This window comes from Hyla sarda, chromosome 3, assembly GCF_029499605.1.
Source record: "Hyla sarda isolate aHylSar1 chromosome 3, aHylSar1.hap1, whole genome shotgun sequence".
Lineage (NCBI taxonomy): Eukaryota > Metazoa > Chordata > Amphibia > Anura > Hylidae > Hyla > Hyla sarda.
The window spans coordinates 365045294-365067310 of record NC_079191.1 but is presented as its reverse complement, the minus strand read 5'-3'; the positions used below and the strand labels follow the sequence as shown (position 1 = coordinate 365067310).

Here is a 22017-nt window from a genome sequence, read left to right as displayed (position 1 = left end):
CTTCACATCTTGAAAAACACTGAATAAAAAGCAATCAAGATTTTCATCTACCCCAAAAATAGTAGTAGTAAAAGATTAGTAGTAAAAGATACCAATAATTATATAAATGGGGTATTACTGTAATTGTAATAACCTACAGAATAAAGTTAACATGTCAGATTCACCTGTGGTGAGCAACATAAAAACAAAACCCTACAAAATCTGCAGAGTTGTGTGGGTGTGTGTGAGGGATTGTCCATTTCACAAAATTGTATTGAAAAATACAATTTGAATGAATTTTTTTTTGCTCCAGCATGATAATGGCCTAAAAACATAAACAAAAAAACATGCTTTATCTTACAAGTCCATATTCACATGACGCAGATGTGTGTCAAACTACAGTACACACTTGCATGATCGCTACAGGTCCCAGCACCACAAGTCCCCTGACGAAGCCCTAAGTGCGAAATGTATGTTGGGGTACGTGAGTGTTGGCATCAGGCAGGTTATACGGCAGGTATCTCTATATGCTTTTTTACCCTAAAGGGGTACTCCGGTGGTAAATTGTTTTGACTATATGGCATCTTCTTTGTAAGTTTAGTTTTTTTGCAATATACATGTGTTATATGTTTTGGCAGCATGTGTGTGTTTTTCTTACCTGTTTGTTGGGCAGGAAGTTCTGTAGTTCAGAGGGTTTTCTTTTACTGTTGACCACAGTTCTGAGTCTGTTGTGGACAAGATGTCATGGCTTTTTTTTTCTTTCTGTTTGCATGAGAGAAATAAGCCACGCCCCCTCATCTCATCCAGCTCAGTACACAGCTCCTCCCCTCCCCCTGCTCTGTTTTCTAAGGACGCAGGTCTGCACAGGAGAAGGACCTCACAGAGAAGATAAGTGTTATCTGAAGGGGAGGATAAGAAGGTGCACGGGCTGGGGATGTATAGACTGCAGGGGAATAAATCTCATACTGGGAATGATCTCTATATGTGAAGGGGGAGGGGGGACTCCTGAATGACACATGCTGGGAGTTGTAGTCCCTGTTGTGTGTGTGTATGCTAGTGTTTACAAACCAGTGTGCCTCCAGCTGTTGCAAAACTACAACTCTCAGCATGCCCTGACAGACTTTGGCCATGCTGGGAGTTGTAGATTTGCAACAGCTGGAGGCACACTGGTTGGGAAACACTGTTCGAGCCTATTCAGCATACACATCATGTTACACCAGTGTTTCCCAACCAGTGTGCCTCCAGCAGTGGCAAAACTACAACTACTAGCATGCCCAAAGGCTGTCAGGGCATGCTGGGAGTTGTAGTTTTGCAACACCTGGAAGCACCATGGTTGGGAAACACTGGTGTATGCCCTACAGAGGTTGGGTGAACTACAACCCCCAGGAGACTACAGAGGCAGCATGCTGGTGTCATACCACAGACTGAAGACTCCTGAATGACACATGCTGGGAGTTGTAGTCCCTTTTATGTGTGTATGCCAGTGTATCCCAACCAAGGCTGATTATATTAGTGTGCTGTGTATAAGGGGGCCGACCCGGGAAAATAGTAGGGTGGGTAAAGGGCGGAACAAACTAACAAAAAAAAAGGAGCTGCCCGAAACCAGCAAGGCATGGGGCATGCTGGGATTTGTAGTTTTCAGCACAGCAAGAAACAGGAAATAGAAGCAAAGATAGGAAAACAAAGTGGGAGATAAAAAGACAACAAAGAACGGAAATAGAGTAGGCTAAACAACAAGAATAGAAATTAAACAAAACAAATATGTTAAGTCAAAAATGGAAAAACACGTTGACCACCGGAGTACCCCTTTAACTGTTTTTCTTTTGTAGTATTGTGTTCATGTATGATTGCTATGCACAGATGTCACTTTTCTTTGTAATCATGTATCCAGTTTTTCTGTATGGTATATGTGGTTTGTGACTGAGGTCCAGCATTGGTTACTTACCTAGGTCCCAGGGACGGACTGGCCTACCGGGATATCGGGAAGATTCCTGGTGGGCCGCCGGCCCTGGGGCCGCTTTGAGATGTGCCCGCAGGGGACCCCGTCACATTAGGGACATCCCTGTGTCCCGAAAAATCTTATCGGGACACAAGGATGCCCCGGTTACCTCTTTGTGGCCGCCGGCCCCGCGTTAACTTTAAAAACGCAGGGGCGGCCGGGACGTAGCGCACGTAGGGATGTCACTGACGACCCGTGCGTGCACCCATAGTAACAAAGCAAAGCGGAGCAGTGAGGAGGACGCGCGCACATGGTAAGAGACCAGCGGCACGTCATCTTCAGTATTCCAACCACCGCTCCGGGTTCTGTATACTGCACCTAATGTGGGGGAACTTCTGTATACTGCACCTAATGTGGGGGAACTTCTGTATACTGCACCTAATGTGGGTGACCTACTGTATACTGCACCTAATGTGGGTGACCTACTGTATACTGCACCTAATGTGGGCGACTACTGTATACTGCACCTAATGTGGGGGAACTACTGTATACTGCACCTAATGTGGGGGAACTACTGTATACTGCACCTAATGTGGGGGAACTACTGTATACTGCACCTAATGTGGGGGAACTACTGTATACTGCACCTAATGTGGGGGAACTACTGTATACTGCACCTAATGTGGGGGAACTACTGTATACTGCACCTAATGTGGGGGAACTACTGTATACTGCACCTAATGTGGGGGAACTACTGTATACTGCACCTAATGTGGGGGAACTACTGTATACTGCACCTAATGTGGGGGAACTACTGTATACTGCACCTAATGTGGGGGACTACTGTATACTGCACCTAATGTGGGGAACTACTGTATACTGCACCTAATGTGGGGGACTACTGTATACTGCACCTAATGTGGGGGACTACTGTATACTGCACCTAATGTGGGGGACTACTCTATACTGCACCTAATGTGGGGGGACTACTGTATACTGCACCTAATGTGGGGGAACTATACTGCACCCAATGTGGGGGAACTATACTGCACCTAATGTGGGGGAACGATACTGCACCTATTGTGGGGAACTATACTGCACCTAATGTGGGGGAACTATACTGCATACTGCCCCCAATGTGGGGGAACTGTACTGCACCTAATGTGGGGGAACTATACTGCATACTGCACCTAATGTGGAGGAACTATACTGCACCTAATGTGAGGGACTATACTGCACCTAATGTGGGGGAGCTATACTGCACCTAATGTGAGGGAGCTATACTGCACTTAATGTGAGGGACTATACTGCACCTAATGTGAGGGACTATACTGCACCTAATGTGGGAAACCATACTGCACCTAATGTGGGAAACTATATTTTACCTTTTATGAACAAGAAAATGACGACATGCTGGTATAACGACGCAACACTATGGGGCTGGTATGTAATTTTTTCCAGGGCTGGTTTTCACGCCCAGTCGGGCCCTGCTAGGTCGCAAGGCTTTTTTAAATATAATACCTCTAAAAAATAAAAAAAAAGCCTGAGCGATTTAATGTAAATCCTAATGTGCAGAGATTGCAGTTCCTGCGTTTTTTTCATGCTGGAATCATAAGGAAGGTGCCAAGTTCCTTTTAAGCCTGCAAAATTGTGACTGCCTCTTTGGACTGTAATACAAGCTGTAATTTAGGATCAGTATGATGTACTAAACTTTATATGCAGAATTATGTTATATATAGTGTTTTTTCCCCAACAGGTTTTTCAGATGAATGTACTGAATAAAAACTTTTTTCACATTATATACATAAAAACCCCACAAACAAGGTTTTCAGATGGTATTAAGAATGGTAATATTGCAGGTGTAAACAAATAACCACACAGTTAAGTCTACTGGTATCTAAACATTTTGCCTGGATGCAGCTGCTCTAAATGCCCTGTATCAAGAGATTTCATTCCTGTTTGCCCAAGTCTGAACAATGTAATTAAGTTTCAGATGAGGTAATTTAAATGAGATTAAACTTTGACAGACATATTTGCATTGTAAATGTGAAAGCTTGTTTGCCATTTCCAATAAACATTTAAAAGTATAAAATTATTAGAATTTTTCTGAAGTGTAAAAACAATACATTGTTTATTAGGGTTTTATGATGCCCTACATCAGTAGTCTCCAACCTGCGGACCTCCAGATGTTGCAAAACTACAACTCCCAGCATGCCCGGACAGCCGTTGGCTGTCCGGGCATGCTGGGAGTTGTAGTTTTGCAACATCTGGAGGTCCGCAGGTTGGAGACCACTGCCCTACATAAAAAAAAAAATACTGCACTAGTTTTAGAATCTCTCTGGAAGTTCTTATTCCCTGACTAAAAAACATCATCGACAACAATAAAAGAACACTGGCCAGTCTATGTGTACATATTGCAATGATCCAGAGTCTGACATCCTCTGAAGGAGAGGAAACATACATTGGGGTGCGGGTGCTTCATTGGTGTATTATGGTTGTCTTGTTTGGTTTGTATTTTTCTCTGCAGTACTAGCCATCTGACTGTAATATTATTCATAATCTTAGAGATATTTTCTTACATATGCATCAGGCATATTTCTATACACTTTTGTATCTTGAGGACTGCAGTGTATTATATGATGGCATTAGATATATGCAAATTATGTGATCCAATGTATTGTGTATATTTGGATCTGACAGTGCCCATTTAACAAGCTCTGGTTGTTATGGGCAAAATCTCTCTACTTTTTCACTCACATTTATTTAAAGGGTACCTCTCATCAAAAAAACTTTTGATATATTGTAGATTAATGTATGCAGAATAACTTTACAATTGCATGTTATTAAAAAATATGCTTCTTTCTATTTACCATATATACTCGAGTATAAGCCTAGTTTTTCAGCACGATTTTTCGTGCTGAAAACGCCCCCCTCGGCTTATACTCGAGTGAACTCTCCGCCTGTCAATCCCTTCTCAGTGGTCTTCAACCTGCAGACCTCCAGATGTTGCAAAACTACAGCTCCCAGCATGCCCGGACAGCCATCGGCACACTGAGAGTTGTAGTTTTGAAACATCTGGAGGTCCGCAGGTTGCGGCCTTCGTCATCATCCAGACCCCCCCCCCCTTTAGTTTTCTACTCATCTCCCCACGATGGGAAGGAAGGGTGAACTGGTCTGTGACGTCCCTGCGCATGAACGTCCCTGTGCGTCGTCGTCAAGGCAACGTCACTAGTCCGGGGCCAGCCCGGAGCGGAGAAGAGGGCATTCCGGTGAAGATGGACAGCCTGGAACGACTCCACCGTATGGTCCCTGCAGCATAGATGGCCCGGACCAGCTCACCCTTCCTTCCCACCGAGGGGAGGTGAGTAAAAAACTAAAGGGGGGTCTGGATGATGATGAAGGCAGCAGTGGTCTTCAACCTGCGGACTTCCAGAGGTTTCAAAACTACAACTCCCAGCATGCCGATGGCTGTCCGGGCATGCTGGGAGTTGAAGTTTTGCAACATCTGGAGGTCCGCAGATGTTGAAGACCACTGATGAAGGGATTAACAGGCGGTGATGATGTATTTCCCAGTAGGCTTATAGTCGAGTCAATAACTTCTCCTGGGTTTTCGGGTTGAAATTAGCTGCCTCGGCTTTTATTCGGGTCGGCTTATACTCGAGTATATACGGTAATTTTCCACTTTGAAGAAATGACCACTAGGGGTCTCCCTACCAGTCCTGGCAGCAAGCATTTCAGACTCATGCTGGAGTCCTAAACACTACGAGCTGCCAGTCTGCTTTGTTCACAAAGGAGAACACTCAGAGCTGCCAGCCTGCTTTGTTCACAGCCTGTTTGGCTGTGAACAAAGCAGGCTGGCAGCTCTGAGTGTTTAGGACTCCAGCATGAGTCAGAAATGCTTGCTGACAGGACTGATCGGGAAAAATACAATAGAAAGAAGCATATTTTTCATTAACAAGCTATTGGAAAGTTATTCAACATTCATTAATCTAAAATATATCAAAAGTTTATTTGATGAGAGGTACCCTTTAAAGAGGTTATCCAGGAATAGGAAAAACAGAGAAAATTTATTTCAAAAACCACTCCCCGTCTGTCTCCAGATGGGTGTGGTATTACAACTTGGCTCCATTCACTTCAATGGAACTGAGTTGCAAAACCTCACCCAAACTGGAGACAGACAGGGAGCAGTTTTTGAAAGAAATGAATTCTGTTTTTCTTTTCCTGGATAAGGCCTTTAATAAATAATTGCCATTGTCTATTGGGGTCCTCATAAAAAGTGTAACATTTATTATGAATGCAAAGTTAGATCATAAGTCAACCAAAATTAAATGGGGGATCAAAAGGATTAAAAGGTAGGTGATAAGGATCTGATCAGTGGGCTCTGAGTGCTGGCTGGGACCCCTAATGATCACAGGAAAAGAGAAAGGCCTTATGTCCAAAGTGAAAAGTGAATGAAGCAGCAGCATGCATGCTTCACTACTTTTCCATTCACTCTCTATGGATTTTCCAATTATAACAGTACAGTGCTCAGCTATCTCCAGAAGTCACATAGACTGAATAAAGCAGAAGCTTAATATGCAGACTGCAACTCCACTGATAAGGGCCTCCATTCTCGTGAAAAATAAGGGTCCCACCAAACTCCCTGTTGTGAGAAAGTTCTGTTTATGTACAATAAACTTCAAAATATAATTACAATGTCAAAAACACTTAAAGAGGTTATCCAGAATTAGAAATACTTTTCTTCTAAAAAAAAGCACCACGTCTTTCCTCAGGTTGTGTTTGGTTCCCCTGAAGTAAATGTAAGTAAATAAAGCCCAGTTGTAATTCCATATACAACCTGAGGACAGGTATGGTGATTGTTGGAAGAAATTGGCTTTTTTATCTGTTCCTGGACATAACCTTTAACAACTCACTAGAGATGAGATACAGTAATTCTATTTGTTACGAACTTCTCGGCTCGGCAGTTGCTGACTTTATCCTGCATAAATTAGTTCAGCTTTCAGGTGCTCCGGTGGGCTGGAAAAGGTGGATACAGTCCTAGGAGAGTCCTGAGAGCTGAACTAATTTATGCAGGCTAAAAGTCAAGAAGTTTGTGACGAATCGAATTACTGTAACTCTCATCTCTACAACCCACATCTCCCCACCTACACCCAAAGTTGCATCAATGTGTTAAAACATTTTTACAAGGATGTTGTCCTGTAATAATGGTTCTGTAAAAAGCAGAAAAGTGCAAGCTCTTTTAGCATCCTTATGGGTACAACCATCTGAACCAACATCGATTATATGAAAAACCAGGGACAACACTTATAGTCTATGATGTCTAATATAACTAATGTTTCGTTGTTTGTGTATTCCACTGCTATCGCTAAATATTGTCCAAGCTGCTTCCTGTAGATAATGAAAGGCTTCTGCCAGCCAGTCATCTCTGCCCATTCCTACAGTGGTATGGATTTTTTTTTTTTTACCTTTTTCTGTGAAATGAATGCTGCTGGACAAGCTAAGTCTACAACCTCTCCTGTGCATTTTTCTGTGCCCTGGACAGGCACCTCTGGTGGACCAGCATCCTGTTCACAATTTTAGACTATTGATGTAAGTAGTTTTTGTAATCTGGCTACACATGCCTATGTGCTGACTGGGCCTGCCTGCAGTGATTTCAACATTAAAGATGAACTCAAAGGACTCCCCCAATGGGATATGGATGACAAAACCTAGTAAAAGGTCATCAGTCTTTTATTGGGTTGTTACATCTCAGCAATTTGGTTTTCCGACCACCTCCGGCCTATTTTTGGCTGCTGAAGGTTGTCAGGAAAGCCAAAAGCAGCTGAAGCAGGGAAGTTACATAATTTGCATAACTCCTATTGAGTTGTGTGAAAGGCCTAGTCCTGCACACTACTCTGTTGATGGAGTTACGTAAATAGCATAGCTTACTGGGTACATGTAATTACCCTACACTTTGGCTGCTTAAAGGGGTCCTCCTCTGCTAATCGTTTGGATCAAATTGTTCCGAACGCTGGAGTCGGCGCAGGGAGCTTGTGACATAATAGCTCCGCCCCATCATGATGTCATGTACTGCCCCCTCAATGCAAGTCTATGGGAGGGGGCGTGACTGCTGTGACGTCACAAGCTCACGGCGCCGGCTCCTGCATTCAGAACAGTTTGATCCAAACAATGAGCAGCAGAGGACCCCTTTAAGGCTTTCCTAAAAACTCCCGGGTGGCCAAAAGGCCAGAGGTGGCCAGAAAGTTGAATTGCTGAGATGGGACAACCCCTTTAAGGCTGGGTTCACACACGGTATTTGGTCAGTATTTTGAGCCCAAACCAGAAGTGGAACCAACACAGAAAAATAGGATGTAAAGATTTGCACCTTACCGTGTTTTGTGCCTAATCCTGGTTTTGACTAAAAATACTGACCAAAATGTGGACCAAATAAAAGCAAAATACTGTGTGTGTGAAATGTGACCATGGTATACAGTTGTCTTAAATCGTTAACAAGTAATAAAGAAGATGATGTTTTACAGATTTCATTAATGTTGCTCCCCCCCTTGTTTTTCACCTTTAATAACTGTACAGTGTAAACAGCCTTTCATCCAAGATGTATTACAAGACAAAATAACAACAACAAAGATTATCCAAACATACTTATCCCAGCCTAAATTCTCTATGTCCTTTACAAGGCAAGAATAATACTGTGGAGCAGGTGATGCTTCTATTGAATTTGTGTTCTTCAGAGCAGCATCCTGAAATATAACAGGTAACAGCATGTGTTATGCAATCACTAATACTACAATACTAATCTAATGGAAAAAATAGCACCCGTTTACAGTTTATATACTTTATAATCTAAAGCTCAGTAACTTTCTACTGAATTACATATTGTGTGCTGATTCAGTACTGATATTTATTCTTGAGATTAGTTAACAAGGTTGTAGACATTTCCAAAATATAAATGGAGTAGGTCGTTTTTCTGTCAGATTCCTGTATGGTGACAGCGTAAAAGGAGATTTTTTTTAAACACTTACCGTAAAATCTCTTTCTCGAAGGATCCATTGGGGGACAAAGACAGTGGGTGTATCTTGCTGTCTCTAGGAGGTGTGACACTATGGTAATAAAAAAAGTTAGCTCCTCCCAGCAGGATATACCCGCCTTCAGGCTCTGAGCTAGTCAGTTTAAGTTCTAGAGCAATAGGAGGAGACCAATAGGTCAAGGAAAACCCCAAAACTGTCCGAGAACCAGAAGGAAAAACATAACTGAACACACCCTCGGACAGAGAACCAACGGGAAACAAACCCAAACAAAGGGCGGGAGCTGTGTCCCCCAATGGATCCTTTGAGAAAGATTTTACGGTAAGTGTCAAAAAATCTCCTTTTCTATATCGGCTCCATTGGGGGACACAGACCGTGGGACGTACCAAAGCAGTCCCTTAGGTGGGCAGATAAGTAATCAGGCAGATGGCCGATCCACTGCCGCCTGCAACACTTTACGCCCCAGACTAGCATCAGCAGATGCGAAAGTATGAACTCGGTAGAAACTCGAGAAAGAGTGCAAAGACGACCAGGTAGCCGCCTTGCAAATCTGCGAGGCCGAGGCTCTATTCTGGAGAGCCCAGGATGCCCCAACAGAACGAGTGGAATGAGCCACAACCCTGAAAGGAGGAATCTTCCCCTTGCAGCGATAGGCTTCCGAAATGGCGGACCTAATCCACTAGAAATGGTGGCCTTGGAAGCAGGTTGTCCCTTGCGATGACCTTCCGTAAGGACAAAAAAGGAATCACACTGACTAAAAACAAAGAAGTGATGGAGAGATAAGCCAGAACAGCCCGGACATAGTCCAGCTTGTGTAGTAAGCGCTCCCTAAGATGAGAGGGAGTAGGACAAAAGGACGGGAGGACAATGTCCTCATTGAGATGAAAGGGCGAGACCACCTTTGGCAAAAAGGAAGGATCTGGCGAGAAAACGACCTTGTCCTGATGGATCACCAGAAATGGAGAATGGCAGGAAAGAGCTGCCAATTCAGACACCCTCCGGATGGAGGTGACAGCCACAAGAAACGCCACTTTCTGAGAAAGGAGGTGGAGAGACACCTCTCTAAGGGGTTCAAAGGGTGCACCCTGGAGGGCACTCAGAACCAAATTTAAGTCCGAAGGGGGAGAAAGAGACAGATAAGGAGGAACAGCGTGCGCCACTCCTTGCAGGAAAGTCCGGACAAGAGAATTAGAAGCCAGGGGCCGCTGGAAAAGAACAGTAAGGGCCGAAACCTGACCTTTAAGGGAACTGAGAGACAATCCCAGTTTCATCCCCGACTGTAAAAAAAAGAGAGAAGACGGGGAACTGAGAAGGTCACCGGGGAGAAGTCCTGAGCTTCACACCAACTAAAATAAGACCGCCAAGTACGGTGGTAAATTCTTGCGGTGGAGGGCTTATGAGCCTTGAGCATGGTGTGAATGACTTGTGAGAAGAACCCGCGGGCCCTCAAAACCGCGGTCTCAACCGCCACGCCGTCAAATGCAGCGACTGTAAATTGGGGTGGCAAAGAGGACCCTGAGAGAGTAGATCCGGGCAGAGCAGAAGGCGCAGAGGAACGACGTCCAGGAGCCTGACTACATCGGCGTACCACGACCTTCGGGGCCAATCTGGAGCTACCAGAATGGCGGGAACGACCTCTGCCTTGATCTTCCTCAGCACCCTGGGAAGGAGCGGAAGAGGAGGGAACAGATAAGGCAGGGCGAACCCCATCCAAGGAATCACTAGGGCGTCCACGGCCAAGGCCTGAGGGTCCTGGGACTTGGACACAAACTGAAGAATTTTCCGATTGTGCCGGGACGCTAAGAGGTCCCCGTCCGGAACGCCCCAGAGGTCGCAGAGCTGCGTGAAGACCTCCGGATGAAGAGACCACTCGCCGGGGTCTGGAGAGGACAGACTGAGGAAGTCCGCTTCCCAGTTGAGCACTCCAGGAATGTGGATCGCCGAGATGGCCGAGAACCTGGCTCTCCGCCCAGGAAAGAATTTTGGTCACCTCGGCCATGGCTGCCGAGCTGCGGGTGCCGCCCTGTCGATTTATGTATGCCACGGCCGTGGCGTTGTCTGACTGAACGCGGACAGGACGGGACTGAAGACAGGGCTCCCAATGAAGAAGACAAAGAAGAATCGCCTGTAATTCCAATATGTTTATTGGGAGAAGGGTCTCCTGGGGAGACCAGAGACCCTGAACCGTCCAATCCCTGAACATGCCGCCCCAGCCTGACAGGCTTGCATCCATAGTAACCACTTGCCAATGACGGGGAAGGAAGGACTGCCCCTGGATAAGAAGGTGCAAGCGGAGCCACCAGAGCAGAGACTGACGGACCCTGGGAGGTAGAATAATCTGACGACCGAGGGACAGTGGAGACCTGTTCCATCGAGAGAGAATCGCCAGTTGGAGAGGGGACGGAATGGAACTGAGCAAAGGGCATGGCCTCAATAGCTGCCACCATCTGACCCAGGACTTCCATACAAGTGCGGATGGAGACTGATACCTGAGTCCGCAGGGAGCGGACCCCCTCCCGAAGCGCCAGACGTTTGTCCGGCGGAAGATAATTCGGGCAGAGGCCGTGTCGAATTGAAACCCCAGAAAGGTTAGAGACTGGGTAGGCCGGAGGACTGACTTGTCCCGATTGACCAGCCAGCCGAAATGAGTCAGAGTGTGGAGAGTGACGTGCAGATTCTCCCGAGTCTGGGCTCTGGTTGGAGCCTTGATGAGAAGGTCGTCCAGATAGGGTATCACCGAAATGCCTCTCGACCGTAACAGGCCCATCACTGGCGCAAGGACCTATGTTAAGACCCGAGGAGCCGTGGCTAGACCGAAGGGGAGAGCTACAAATTGAAAGTGCCCCTCCGGAACCGCAAAGCGGAGGTACTGATGATGGCCCGGAAATATTGGCACATGGAGGTAGGCATCTTTGATGTCCACTGAGGAGAGGAACTCCCCCTGTTCCAAGGACGCCACCACCAAGCAGAGAGATTCCATCCGGAAGCGGCGGATGAGAAGAGGACGGTTGAGGTCTAGGATTGGTCGTACAGAACCGTCCTTCTTGGGGACCACAAAGAGATTTGAATAGAAACCCCAAAAACGTTCCTCTAGAGGGACGGGAACAATCACCCCCTGGAGAAGCAGGGATTGGAGAGCCGCACGAAATTGCTTCGCCAGGGGAGGAGACTGGAGGGCCCGGGATCGAAAAAAGCGATCCCTCGGGAGGGAGGCAAATTCGATTCAGTAACCGTTGGACACCACGTCTCTGATCCAAGAGTCCTGAATGTGTGAGGTCCAGATGTCTCGGAAACACAAAAGACGACATCCTGCCCACAAGAAACCGCGGGTGGAGGTCTTACTTCATGCAGAAGTGGGTTTGCGGTTGCCCGATTTGGGCGCAAAACAGCCAGAGCGGTTGGAGTCAGACTTCCAAGACGGGCGAGCCCGGAACGAGGGAACCTTCTTGTCCCTCAAGGGCGCCTGGCCGGACCCTTTGTTGGAGCCGAAGGCCCGAAAGGAAAAAGACTTCCTTTGGGAAGTAGGGCGAGCCTTATTTTGAGGTAACAAGGAACTCTTATCTCCCGTTGCCTCGGAGATAATCTCAACAAGGCGTTTGTCAAAAAGACGGCCACACGTAAAGGGAAGCTCAGTGAGAGACCCTTTGGAAGCGGCATCTGCATTCCAAGCTGTAAGCCACAGAGCGACGGAGTGCTGCTAGGTGACCCACAGCAAAGGCAGAACAACGGGCTGCCTGCATGGAAGCTGTGCACAGAGAGTCCCCAGCCTTAGCGCAACGGAGAGCCAGAGCAGATAGATCCTCTGGAGGGGATCCCGCTAAAATATCCTGATGGAGCTGTCGACACCACTCCGACAGGGCCTTGGACACCCATGTCGAGGGGAGATGGGAAGAGGAGAAGAGCCAGCTGCTTCAGTAGCGAACTTCGCTAAAGAATCTTCCTTTTTGTCCGCGGGATCCTTGAAGGCAGCGGCATCTGCCAGAGGCAGTGTAGTCTCCTTTGAGATCCGGGAGATTGGTGGGTCCACAGAGGGAGGGGAAGCCACCTTAGCGACAAAGTCCTTGTCAAATGGATAACGTTCTTGAATTGTCTTGACTCCCGGGAATCTCTTGTCCAGATGCTTCCATGCGGATTCCAGAACGTCGTCAAAGTCAGCGTGAGAGCTGAACCTTTGAGGTGCTGGCTTAGTACGATGAAAGGATACGCCCGGATTGACATCCGAAGATCCTGGGTCCTCCAAGTGAAAGGGGGCTCTCATGGCTGTCACCAATGAGTTCACCATAGCAATTGAGTCCGAGCGGTCCTCTGGCTCAGATGCCGGTTCGGAAGCCTTGTCTACTAGTTCACCAGGGGAATGTGAAAGAGTAGAGGCAGTCTTGGGGTGGGGGAGATCCAGACCAGGTACGCGGCTCTAGCGTGGCAGAGCGGCGACTCCGAGAACGTCCTCTGGAGGAGTGACGTTTGTGCCCAGATGATAGGGGGGGACGGGACCCGCGAGGGGAACGCCCACGTCTATCCGAAGAGTCAGACAAGTCCCCCCCAGCACGCTTGTGAGAGCGCGAAGTATGAGGAGACGAAGAGCGGGCCCTCTCAGAGGTCCTGCGCAGGGATGACCCCTTCAAAGCGGACACCATTTCGCGGGAGGCCTCAGCCACCGAACGGGAGACTTGGGTCAAGTCAGCCATATGCTGGGTCAGGGAAGAAACCCAGGCTGGAGGAGCGGCTGAACCCACCGGGACCGAAGGGGCATCAGGGGGCACCAGAGGGTCTGGGGGAGCAGAGGAGCAGGCAGAGCAAGCGGGCTCAGTGGAGCCAGGCATCTTGGTATTTCAGCTAGACTGAAAAGGCCAGCCAATAGGGAGGGAGGGGCGTGCCTGAAACAAGGCACGTAGTAACTGACCCTACACACAGAAAATCGCGCCCACAGCGCTGATTGGGCGCTGCTTCGCGCCCCCGAGATCTCCCCCGCCCAGTGGACGGAGCTACAGCCACCGAGGAAGAACCGTCATGGCGCCCGCTCCTTGTCCCGAGCGCACTGCCTAGCTGTATATGCGCTCGGGGAAACGGAGCGGGCGGCCAGAGCGCCGGCAGAGGCTGCCGGCGAAGTGAAAGTAAAAGGAAAGCCGGAGCTGAAGCGCCCGGCTCATAATAGTGCCGCGGCTGCAGCCACGTATAAAGCACTGTAGAATGTGACATAACCCGGCGCTGAGAGTGCTCGAGACGAAGAAGCGCCGCGGCTGACAGCCGCATATAAGGCGCTGAGTAGTGGCCAAAACACACACACACACAATAAAGGATTTTTATAACAAATGCCCCCTTAGTGTAATTGCTCAGTCTTCAGTGAAGTCTTCAGTCAGCTTATGGTCCCTGCATCACGCCTGGCTGCTATGCGCGAGCAGAGACATAGGGGGACCTGGACCCATGAGGTACCACCCAGGCGCTGACCGTTGGCGAGAGGCGGTTAACAGCGCATATACACAATGTCTGTGCCCCCTTACTCGCAATGGGGAAACAGTGAACTGCAGTTCCTGAGTCCCCACCTGAAAACAGAAAGAAAAGGGAATAAAAAAAACTAACACGTCCCTATACTAGGAAAATAAAAAACAGAAGACCTGGTCTGGGCAACCCAGACCAGTCCACCTCCTTCAGACACTAAGCTTAAACTGACTAGTTCAGAGCCTGAAGGCAGGTATATCCTGCTGGGAGGAGCTGACTTTTTATTACCATAGTGTCACACCTCCTAGAGACAGCAAGATACACCTACGGTCTGTGTCCCCCAATGGAGCCGATAGAGAAAGACTATTCTTCCCTACAAGCAAGTCACCAGCAAGCTGGGTTTAGACATTTCAAAAGCAACGAATGCAGTAGTGTACATAGCAATGTCATGTACCATGGTTTTTAACAGCAATGTGTGGACTTGCAGTCCATGGACCTTTAGATGATTTTGTGTTGCTCTATGAGCAGGAAAAAGTGCTTCAAGGGCACGATACTTCTGCAACACAGAATGTGACTGGATCTGTATGACATGGATTTTAAATACAACTGTGTGTAAAAGGACTTATATTTGATGTAACTCCGGATCAGTATAATAAACATAACTACACTGTATATACAATAATACTTTTCTATACTCTTAACTCTTCTTGAATTGCTTTAAAGCGCTACTATCATGTCACACGTTTTGATGAGTCACAGGGACATGTAAAACATTTTGACCGGTCAGGATTAGAGTGTTCAGACTCCCATTGATTGCTAGTACTAGCCAGGAGAAGCATGCAGCTGAGTGCATCTTTCCCTAGCTTGCTGAAGGAGACGTGCTCCATAGTCTTAGACGGGGAGTGCAACAAACCAGGGAGAGAAACACAGAGCTAAGCAATTCTCTCAGCTCCTTCTAAGAATCTGTGGGGGTCTGATCACCCAGGCTCTACAACATTTTAAAGGTTTGTAAAATTATAGTAGCACTATATACTAATAATGTAACCATGCAATATGCATAAATACTACTCACCAATATAGTCTTTAGCTCCATCATGAAGCTACTAAGATTTGGACTGTGCTGTAACCTCTGTTAAAAAAAAAAAAAAAAAAAAAAGGTTAAAATAAATAAACCTAAAAATATGTTTTCTAAGGTTTCCAATGTATTATTGAACTGCCATTTTAGATGTTTGCTTATAACTACTTTAAATATAATAATACTGCTATTTTATATATTTGCAGGTACCCAAGTCATAATTGTAATGAAGAGCCAATAGCCAGCTAGTGTTCTGCACACATGTTTCACTGTTTTATTACTATGTTACAACCCAAGATCACATTTAAAGAGTACCTGTCCTGACATGCAGTTCCGGGCGCCGGGAAGGTGACAAGAGCGGTGGCGCTCAGTAGTCTGTATGGAGCAGCTCCCGACTCCTGCCCGCTTCGTACTCTGCAGCCTCCAGCGGTTCTCAGTAGCCGGGGGGGGGGGGGGGGCTGGGGGGGTGCCGCTAAGAGCCAGCATGGCCGCGGCTGGCTATTAACCCTTTAGATCGCCGCTGTCAAAAGCTGGCAGCAGCGTCTAAAGGGACCTGTGGATTCCCCCTGGTGGGGTGGATTGCCCCTCCGCAGCGTTATCACTGGGGGGGGGGGGGGGGGGGAGGATCCACTTGAGAGGTAGCCGGAGGGCTTACCTCTGTTCCCTGGCGTCCGTGGCTCTGTCATTGATAGAGCCTGGCTGGATTAGGCTCTATCAATGGATCGCAGAGCACACAAATCAATGGAGTTCACTAGAACTCTATTAATCTGTATGAGGAATCTAATGATTCCTTCTAAAAATCTAATAAAGTGTAAAACAAAAAAGTTTTAATAAAAGTTAAAAAGACACACATTAACCCCTTCCATGTTAAAAGTTCAAATCACCCCCTTTTCCTATATAAAACATGTAAACAAACATATTTGGTATCACTGCGTACGTAATTGTACAAACTAGTTTAAAGCCTAATTAGGCTGTATTTGTGGGAGGGGCGTGAGATATCTAACGCACCACGCCCGCATCCAGGTGCTTGTGTTGCATTGGGCGGTTGTATCAGTTACCTGTGCACCGCTGTGAGCTCTCACGTCTCCCCAGGTAAGAAGGTCTGCGCCTTCCGGTTCCTGCCGTGGTGTCGTCTGACTGGGTAAGTTTGCCTAACGCCAGTATATGCGAGGGGATGCTTGTCACCCGCTCTGTGGAGCATACTATAGTATTGCTTGGCAGTGCGGGCAGGTGCTCGACATGTCCATGCTCAACAGCTACTGGGCATGTCTCGGTTTTAAGGGAAAAAAAAAAAAACGGTGGTGGGAGGAGGGGGAATAATAAAGATGGACTACTTATGTGTGGGTGCATATGCTTATGGGTGCTTATTTATATGTATGTATACATAGATATGTGTGTATATATGTAATTATATGTATGTAGGTTTGTATGTATGCATATATATGTGCATGTGTGGGGGCAGAGAGTTGTGGGGGCATATGCACGCGTGTAAAAAATTAATAAATAAAAATAATGCGTGTGCATACACGGGCGTGCACATGTGCATATGCACTGACATACTTAAAAGCACGGGCATTGATGTTAGGTATTCTCTTTCATTATAGCTGGTCACATTGTGGTCTGAATTCCATTTTGTGGTCCGAATTCGCATTACAGTCCGAATTCCCGTCGTTGATAGTATCAAGTGGTTCAGTAAGAGGTTGGTTGCGCTCTATGAGTTTGGGGGTCAATGTTATAAAGGATGTTCCCAACTTGCACAGCTAGGTGAGGTGATTGTTGCAAGTCGATGCTCACTCACTATGCGGTTATTATCACGTTCCAAATTGCACAAGTTGAGGCAATGTCGCTCACATTCCACGTGTTTCTCGGCACCCCGTTCCAAGCCATGTCACACCAATTCATAGGCAGTAGTTTTACCGCCATCCTGGCTCGTTATTTCCAGGGGAGACTACTGCATGTTTTGGTGTATACTGACACGTCTTCAGAGCATCAACAATCCCGACAAAGCAAGGGTTACCAGTTAGCCTGACTCCTCTTCAGGGGTAACCTCTTGCCTATTTTTCTGTTGCTGACACATCTTCAGAACAGGAATATCACACCCGTTACCGACTCAAGTTAACAAGTTTCTGATATACACCTTGTTACACATGGCACAGGCTTTACACATAGGCAGTTCGATTTACCGCTACTCTGACATGTTTCTTCAGGGTTAGGGGCCACTGCAACAAGGCCATTGTTCGGTCTCAGGGCAGATTATGCTTACACATAGGCCATGGTTTTACCCCTAATCCTGACACGTCTTCAGGGGAGGCCATAGTACTGTTGTTATTACCGACATGTTTTTCAGAGCAACAGCCTCGTTTTCATTCAGTTCCAGAACATATTGGATCCGCGCAAGAAAAAAAAATAATAATAATTTGCACGGCAACTACACTATTGCTCCACGCGTTCATTGAGCCTATCTTCACGAGCAGCACACAACATGGTGCACTAGCATTCGCAGATAGTAATCAATCACGTTCAGGTCACCTCCCATGTTAGTCTATATTTATAGTGACTAGTGATATAGGAGTGTTATGTATTTGTTGTCCTAGGTTTGGGATTGTGGACGATTGTGTTTCGGCTAGGGGTGATGCAGGTCAGTATTAGTTTGACAAGGCTTGTAGGGTAAAATTCTAGCAGCTGCTTCATGGTTTCTGTTTCTCTTTCCCCGTCACCCCATTACTGGACCGGACAGGTCGTCGTACAATCATGTCTCACAGATCTGACATTGAGGATCCTTTATCAGTACCAGAAACCCCAGTCAGGAGCTCCAAACGTGGAGCAGCATCCTCGGCTTACCGTACATGAACTATCCCCAAGTTAATGGAAGAACTCCGTAGGAGGGGTATTCTACTCCCAGCATTGGCCCTCAAAGCTGAACTTTATAAACTTTTGATGGCTGATCTGGGGGCAGGGTGTGGCGGTCCCTGGACAGTCTTCATCGTCCACTCTCGACCAGTTGCATGCCATGATGTCCACCAAGGTGGCATCAATGTCATCATTTAACTCAAGATTGGAAATGCTGAAAAGGGGCAATGCTCGGGACCCAGTAACATCACCCTCAACCTCCCAGGTCGCTGGGTAAGGTATGATCATGGTGGCTCCAAAATAGCCCCGGCGCATTTCGTACAGGAATCTATCTGCAAGGACATATTGGAGGAAAAAGACATCAACCTGGCGTCCTTGCTCATTTCATCACAAGATCTCACGGAGACCGAGACGGTTGCTTGTGGCAAACGGTCAGTGGTGTTGATGAGCAAGGACGTCAGGCACAATTGCAAGCTAACTTTTCAAGTGTTTGTGTTAGCTTTTAGCATGTTTAGGGATGTCATATGCTCTGTGTAACCTGAAAGTGGGGAGGAATCAGACCTCCAACTCTATCAAGTCACAGGATTTTCGTACAAGTATGGTGGTAGCCACTTTTACGACTACCACAAGTCGTTTTCCGCTAAACCAGCTGCCGGTCACAGCCAATTCGGGTATGTCACCGATTGTCGACAATGCTCCACAGTACTCTTTTGCAAACAATTTGCGGATCTGAAATCCCCAGCCTGCGCAATATGCCAGTCTATTTTTCACTCGACAGTCTGGTGCGGAAATCATCAACAACCCGATGATTACAAGCAAAGGTGTCACATCTGGATCAGGGCCCGCTCAGAAGTCTGCTCTTTCAGTTGACAAGTTGGGGGGCCCGGTCAGATTTTTGGGCCGCAGCCAGATCTGTAATAATTGCAATTTGACTACTTGTAATTACATCAATTGCAGACTTCTCCATGTCTGTTTCCTGTGCTACAGGGCCCATCCTAGCACAATGTGTTTGGCCAGAGGGTAGGCATGACTAAGCGGGGTCCAGGTACAGGCGTTGGCACGGGTGTTGCCCGATCATCCTGATGCGAGCTGGGTCGACTGGCTAATCAACTGGTTTTCACATGGATTCCATACTGGCCTAGTGGCAGTACCACAATGCTCTTTCGAATGTAGCAACCTATTGTCAGCTGGTAGGGAACCACAGGTAGTTTCGGAGCTTCTACAAATGTAGGTCGATAGAGGTTACATGATCGGTCCTTTCCCGCAACCTCCATTTGATCGTTGGTGCATAAGCCCTGTTGGCAGTTACTGGCTAGTTCAATAAAAAAAAAAAAATAAAAAAAAAAAAAGAGGAGGATGATTTACAACTTGTCCGCACCATACTCTTCTGTGATACCTAGTATAAACTCATTAATCCCATTGAATGAGGCCACAATGAAATATGCCTCCATTGACCAGGCAATTCAGCTTATAATACACTTAGGTCAGGGTCATGGCTGTCCAAGGCGGACATAATGGATGCCTTCAAACTGCTACCCATACATCCAGACCTATGGCAGTGACATGGCATAAAATGGTAGAACATGTACTACTTCGCCACAAAACTTACTTTCGGTTCAAAAAGTAGTCCATGGCTATTTGACCAACTTGCACAAGCACTTCACTGGGCACTGGTCAACACAAGGGTCTGTTCACACGTCTTACACTACTTAGACGATTTTCTGCTCATCGAAGCACCCACCACGCACCCTTCGGATCTGTTCAGTCTACTCCAGTTATTCAATCACCTTGGGGTCCCAGTTTCTCCCAACAAGACATATGACCCTTCCACGAGTTTGACTTTCTTGGGGATGGTCCTGGACTCGATGGACATACAGACCAGTCTCCCCGTAGAGAAGCTAAACAGAATAAAAGCCATCATCCACCAGTTCACAATCACTGGGGTTGCCACCAAGGCTGAGCTCCAGAGCCTTTGCCATGTGCATAATACCACAGGGTAGAGCTTTCATTTCCTGTTTACTAGCACTACTCCTGCTAGGGTTTGACCAGGATAGCTACATCAGCCTCGACCCACAGGCAACGGCTGACTTGATAATGTGGGATAGATACATAGTTGAATGGAACGGCATATCCATGTTTATCCCAGCTGTCTCAGCCACCTCTCCAAGAGTCATCACAGGCGCGCCAGCATCAGTAGGTTTTGCCGCCCTATGCCGCCCAGAATATCGGTTTTCGGTTAAGTTATCTGCTATCGGCCTTAAAGTCCACATATTATCGGTATCGGCCCTAAAAAAAAAAAATCGATATCGGCCGATCCCTAGTCAACACGTTGCTGGGGCAGGGAATCTTGCAGGGGATGCTTTGTCCCAAGCTAAAGTAGATATTTTCTCTCAGATGATGCCCGAGGCGGATCCCAAGGGTTGTAATGCGAAGCCATACCACACGATGATGGACTAGCGCATTTTTCGGGCATAGCAGTAAATCTCATCAAGAAATCCCTTGCTCCCAGCACTAAGAGGTCATACGATGCCGCTCTCACATCATATAAACATTACCTCTCATTAGACAACATCCCCTTTTCATTCGATACTCACATAATACTGTCTTACATAGGTTTTTTGCCACTCAGCACTCAATTTATCTCACTCCACTATAAAACAGTACCTTGCTGGCATCCAACATTTCATTTCCCTCTCTTCTCCAGACAAACCATCCATATTTTCCACGCATGCAGTCAAAGCGGCTCTCAAGAGGGCACAGTTGAGCAGAGCACCCAAAAAGCCATTTACTTGGCTTTCCACGGCTTTCTACGGCCGTAGCTAAAACTGCACGTAGCTAAAACTGATATAGTGGTGACTAAGTCACAATTAAACTACTACAAATGGCTGTTATGAATTGTGTCTTAAGGTCACTAAGACATGCAGAGGTGGGGCGATCATTAAGTACTTCCTGTCAGACAACAAATGGTGCCCCATTGCTGTTTTGTCAAGACTATTGAAAGCTTTGATTGGCAACCAGAAGATTCTCCGTTGTTGCCTTTCAATTCAGTCACCCTTTCTACATCACAATTTAATACTCATGTTCGTATATTAATCACGAACCTGGGTCTCGACTCCAAGAGATATACTGGACACTCGTTTTGTATTGGGGCCGCTTCGGCAGCTTCCGCACATAAAGGTGCCACCCCACGTCATAAGGAAACTAGGGAGATGGAGATCGGGTTGTTTTGCCACATACATTCCTGACCCTCGTATCGAAATGGCAGATGCATTCAAATATTTAGTAACATGGTAACATAGTTCATAAGGTTAAAAAAAGACCAGAGTCCATCTAGTTCAACCTATATCCCTAATGAGTCCCTACTGAGTTAATCCAGAGGAAGGCAAAAAAAAAAAAAAATCATACTAGAGGTAAAAATTCCTTCCCGACTCCAAATATGGCAGTCAGAATAAATCCCTGGATCAACGTTCTGTCCCTATAAATTTAATATACATAGCCAGCAATGTTCTTACTCTCCAAAAATGCATCCAGGCCCCTTTTAAATTCCTTTACAGAGTTCACCATGACCACCTCCTCCGGGAAGGAATTCCACAGTCTCACTGCTCTTACAGTAAAGAACCCCCGTCTGTGCTGGTGTAGAAACCTTCTTTCTTCTAAACGTAGTCCGGGGTATAAATAGATCATGGGAAAGATGTCTGTACGGTCCCCTGATATAT

At 46.7% G+C, this 22017-nt stretch overlaps 1 protein-coding gene across 4 annotated transcripts in view; it reads right to left on the bottom strand.

Moving 5' to 3' along the window:
* FANCL (FA complementation group L) overlaps positions 1 to 22017 on the bottom strand; it is a 193038-nt gene that overhangs the window by 97530 nt on the left and 73491 nt on the right. For all 4 annotated transcript variants that reach the window (XM_056567714.1, XM_056567712.1, XM_056567713.1 and 1 more), the window contains exons 4-5: positions 15449 to 15505; positions 8558 to 8655 (exon numbers count right to left, since the gene is read on the bottom strand). In XM_056567714.1, the coding sequence (XP_056423689.1) occupies positions 8558 to 8655; positions 15449 to 15505 (155 nt within the window). The remainder of the gene's footprint in view (positions 1 to 8557; positions 8656 to 15448; positions 15506 to 22017) is intronic.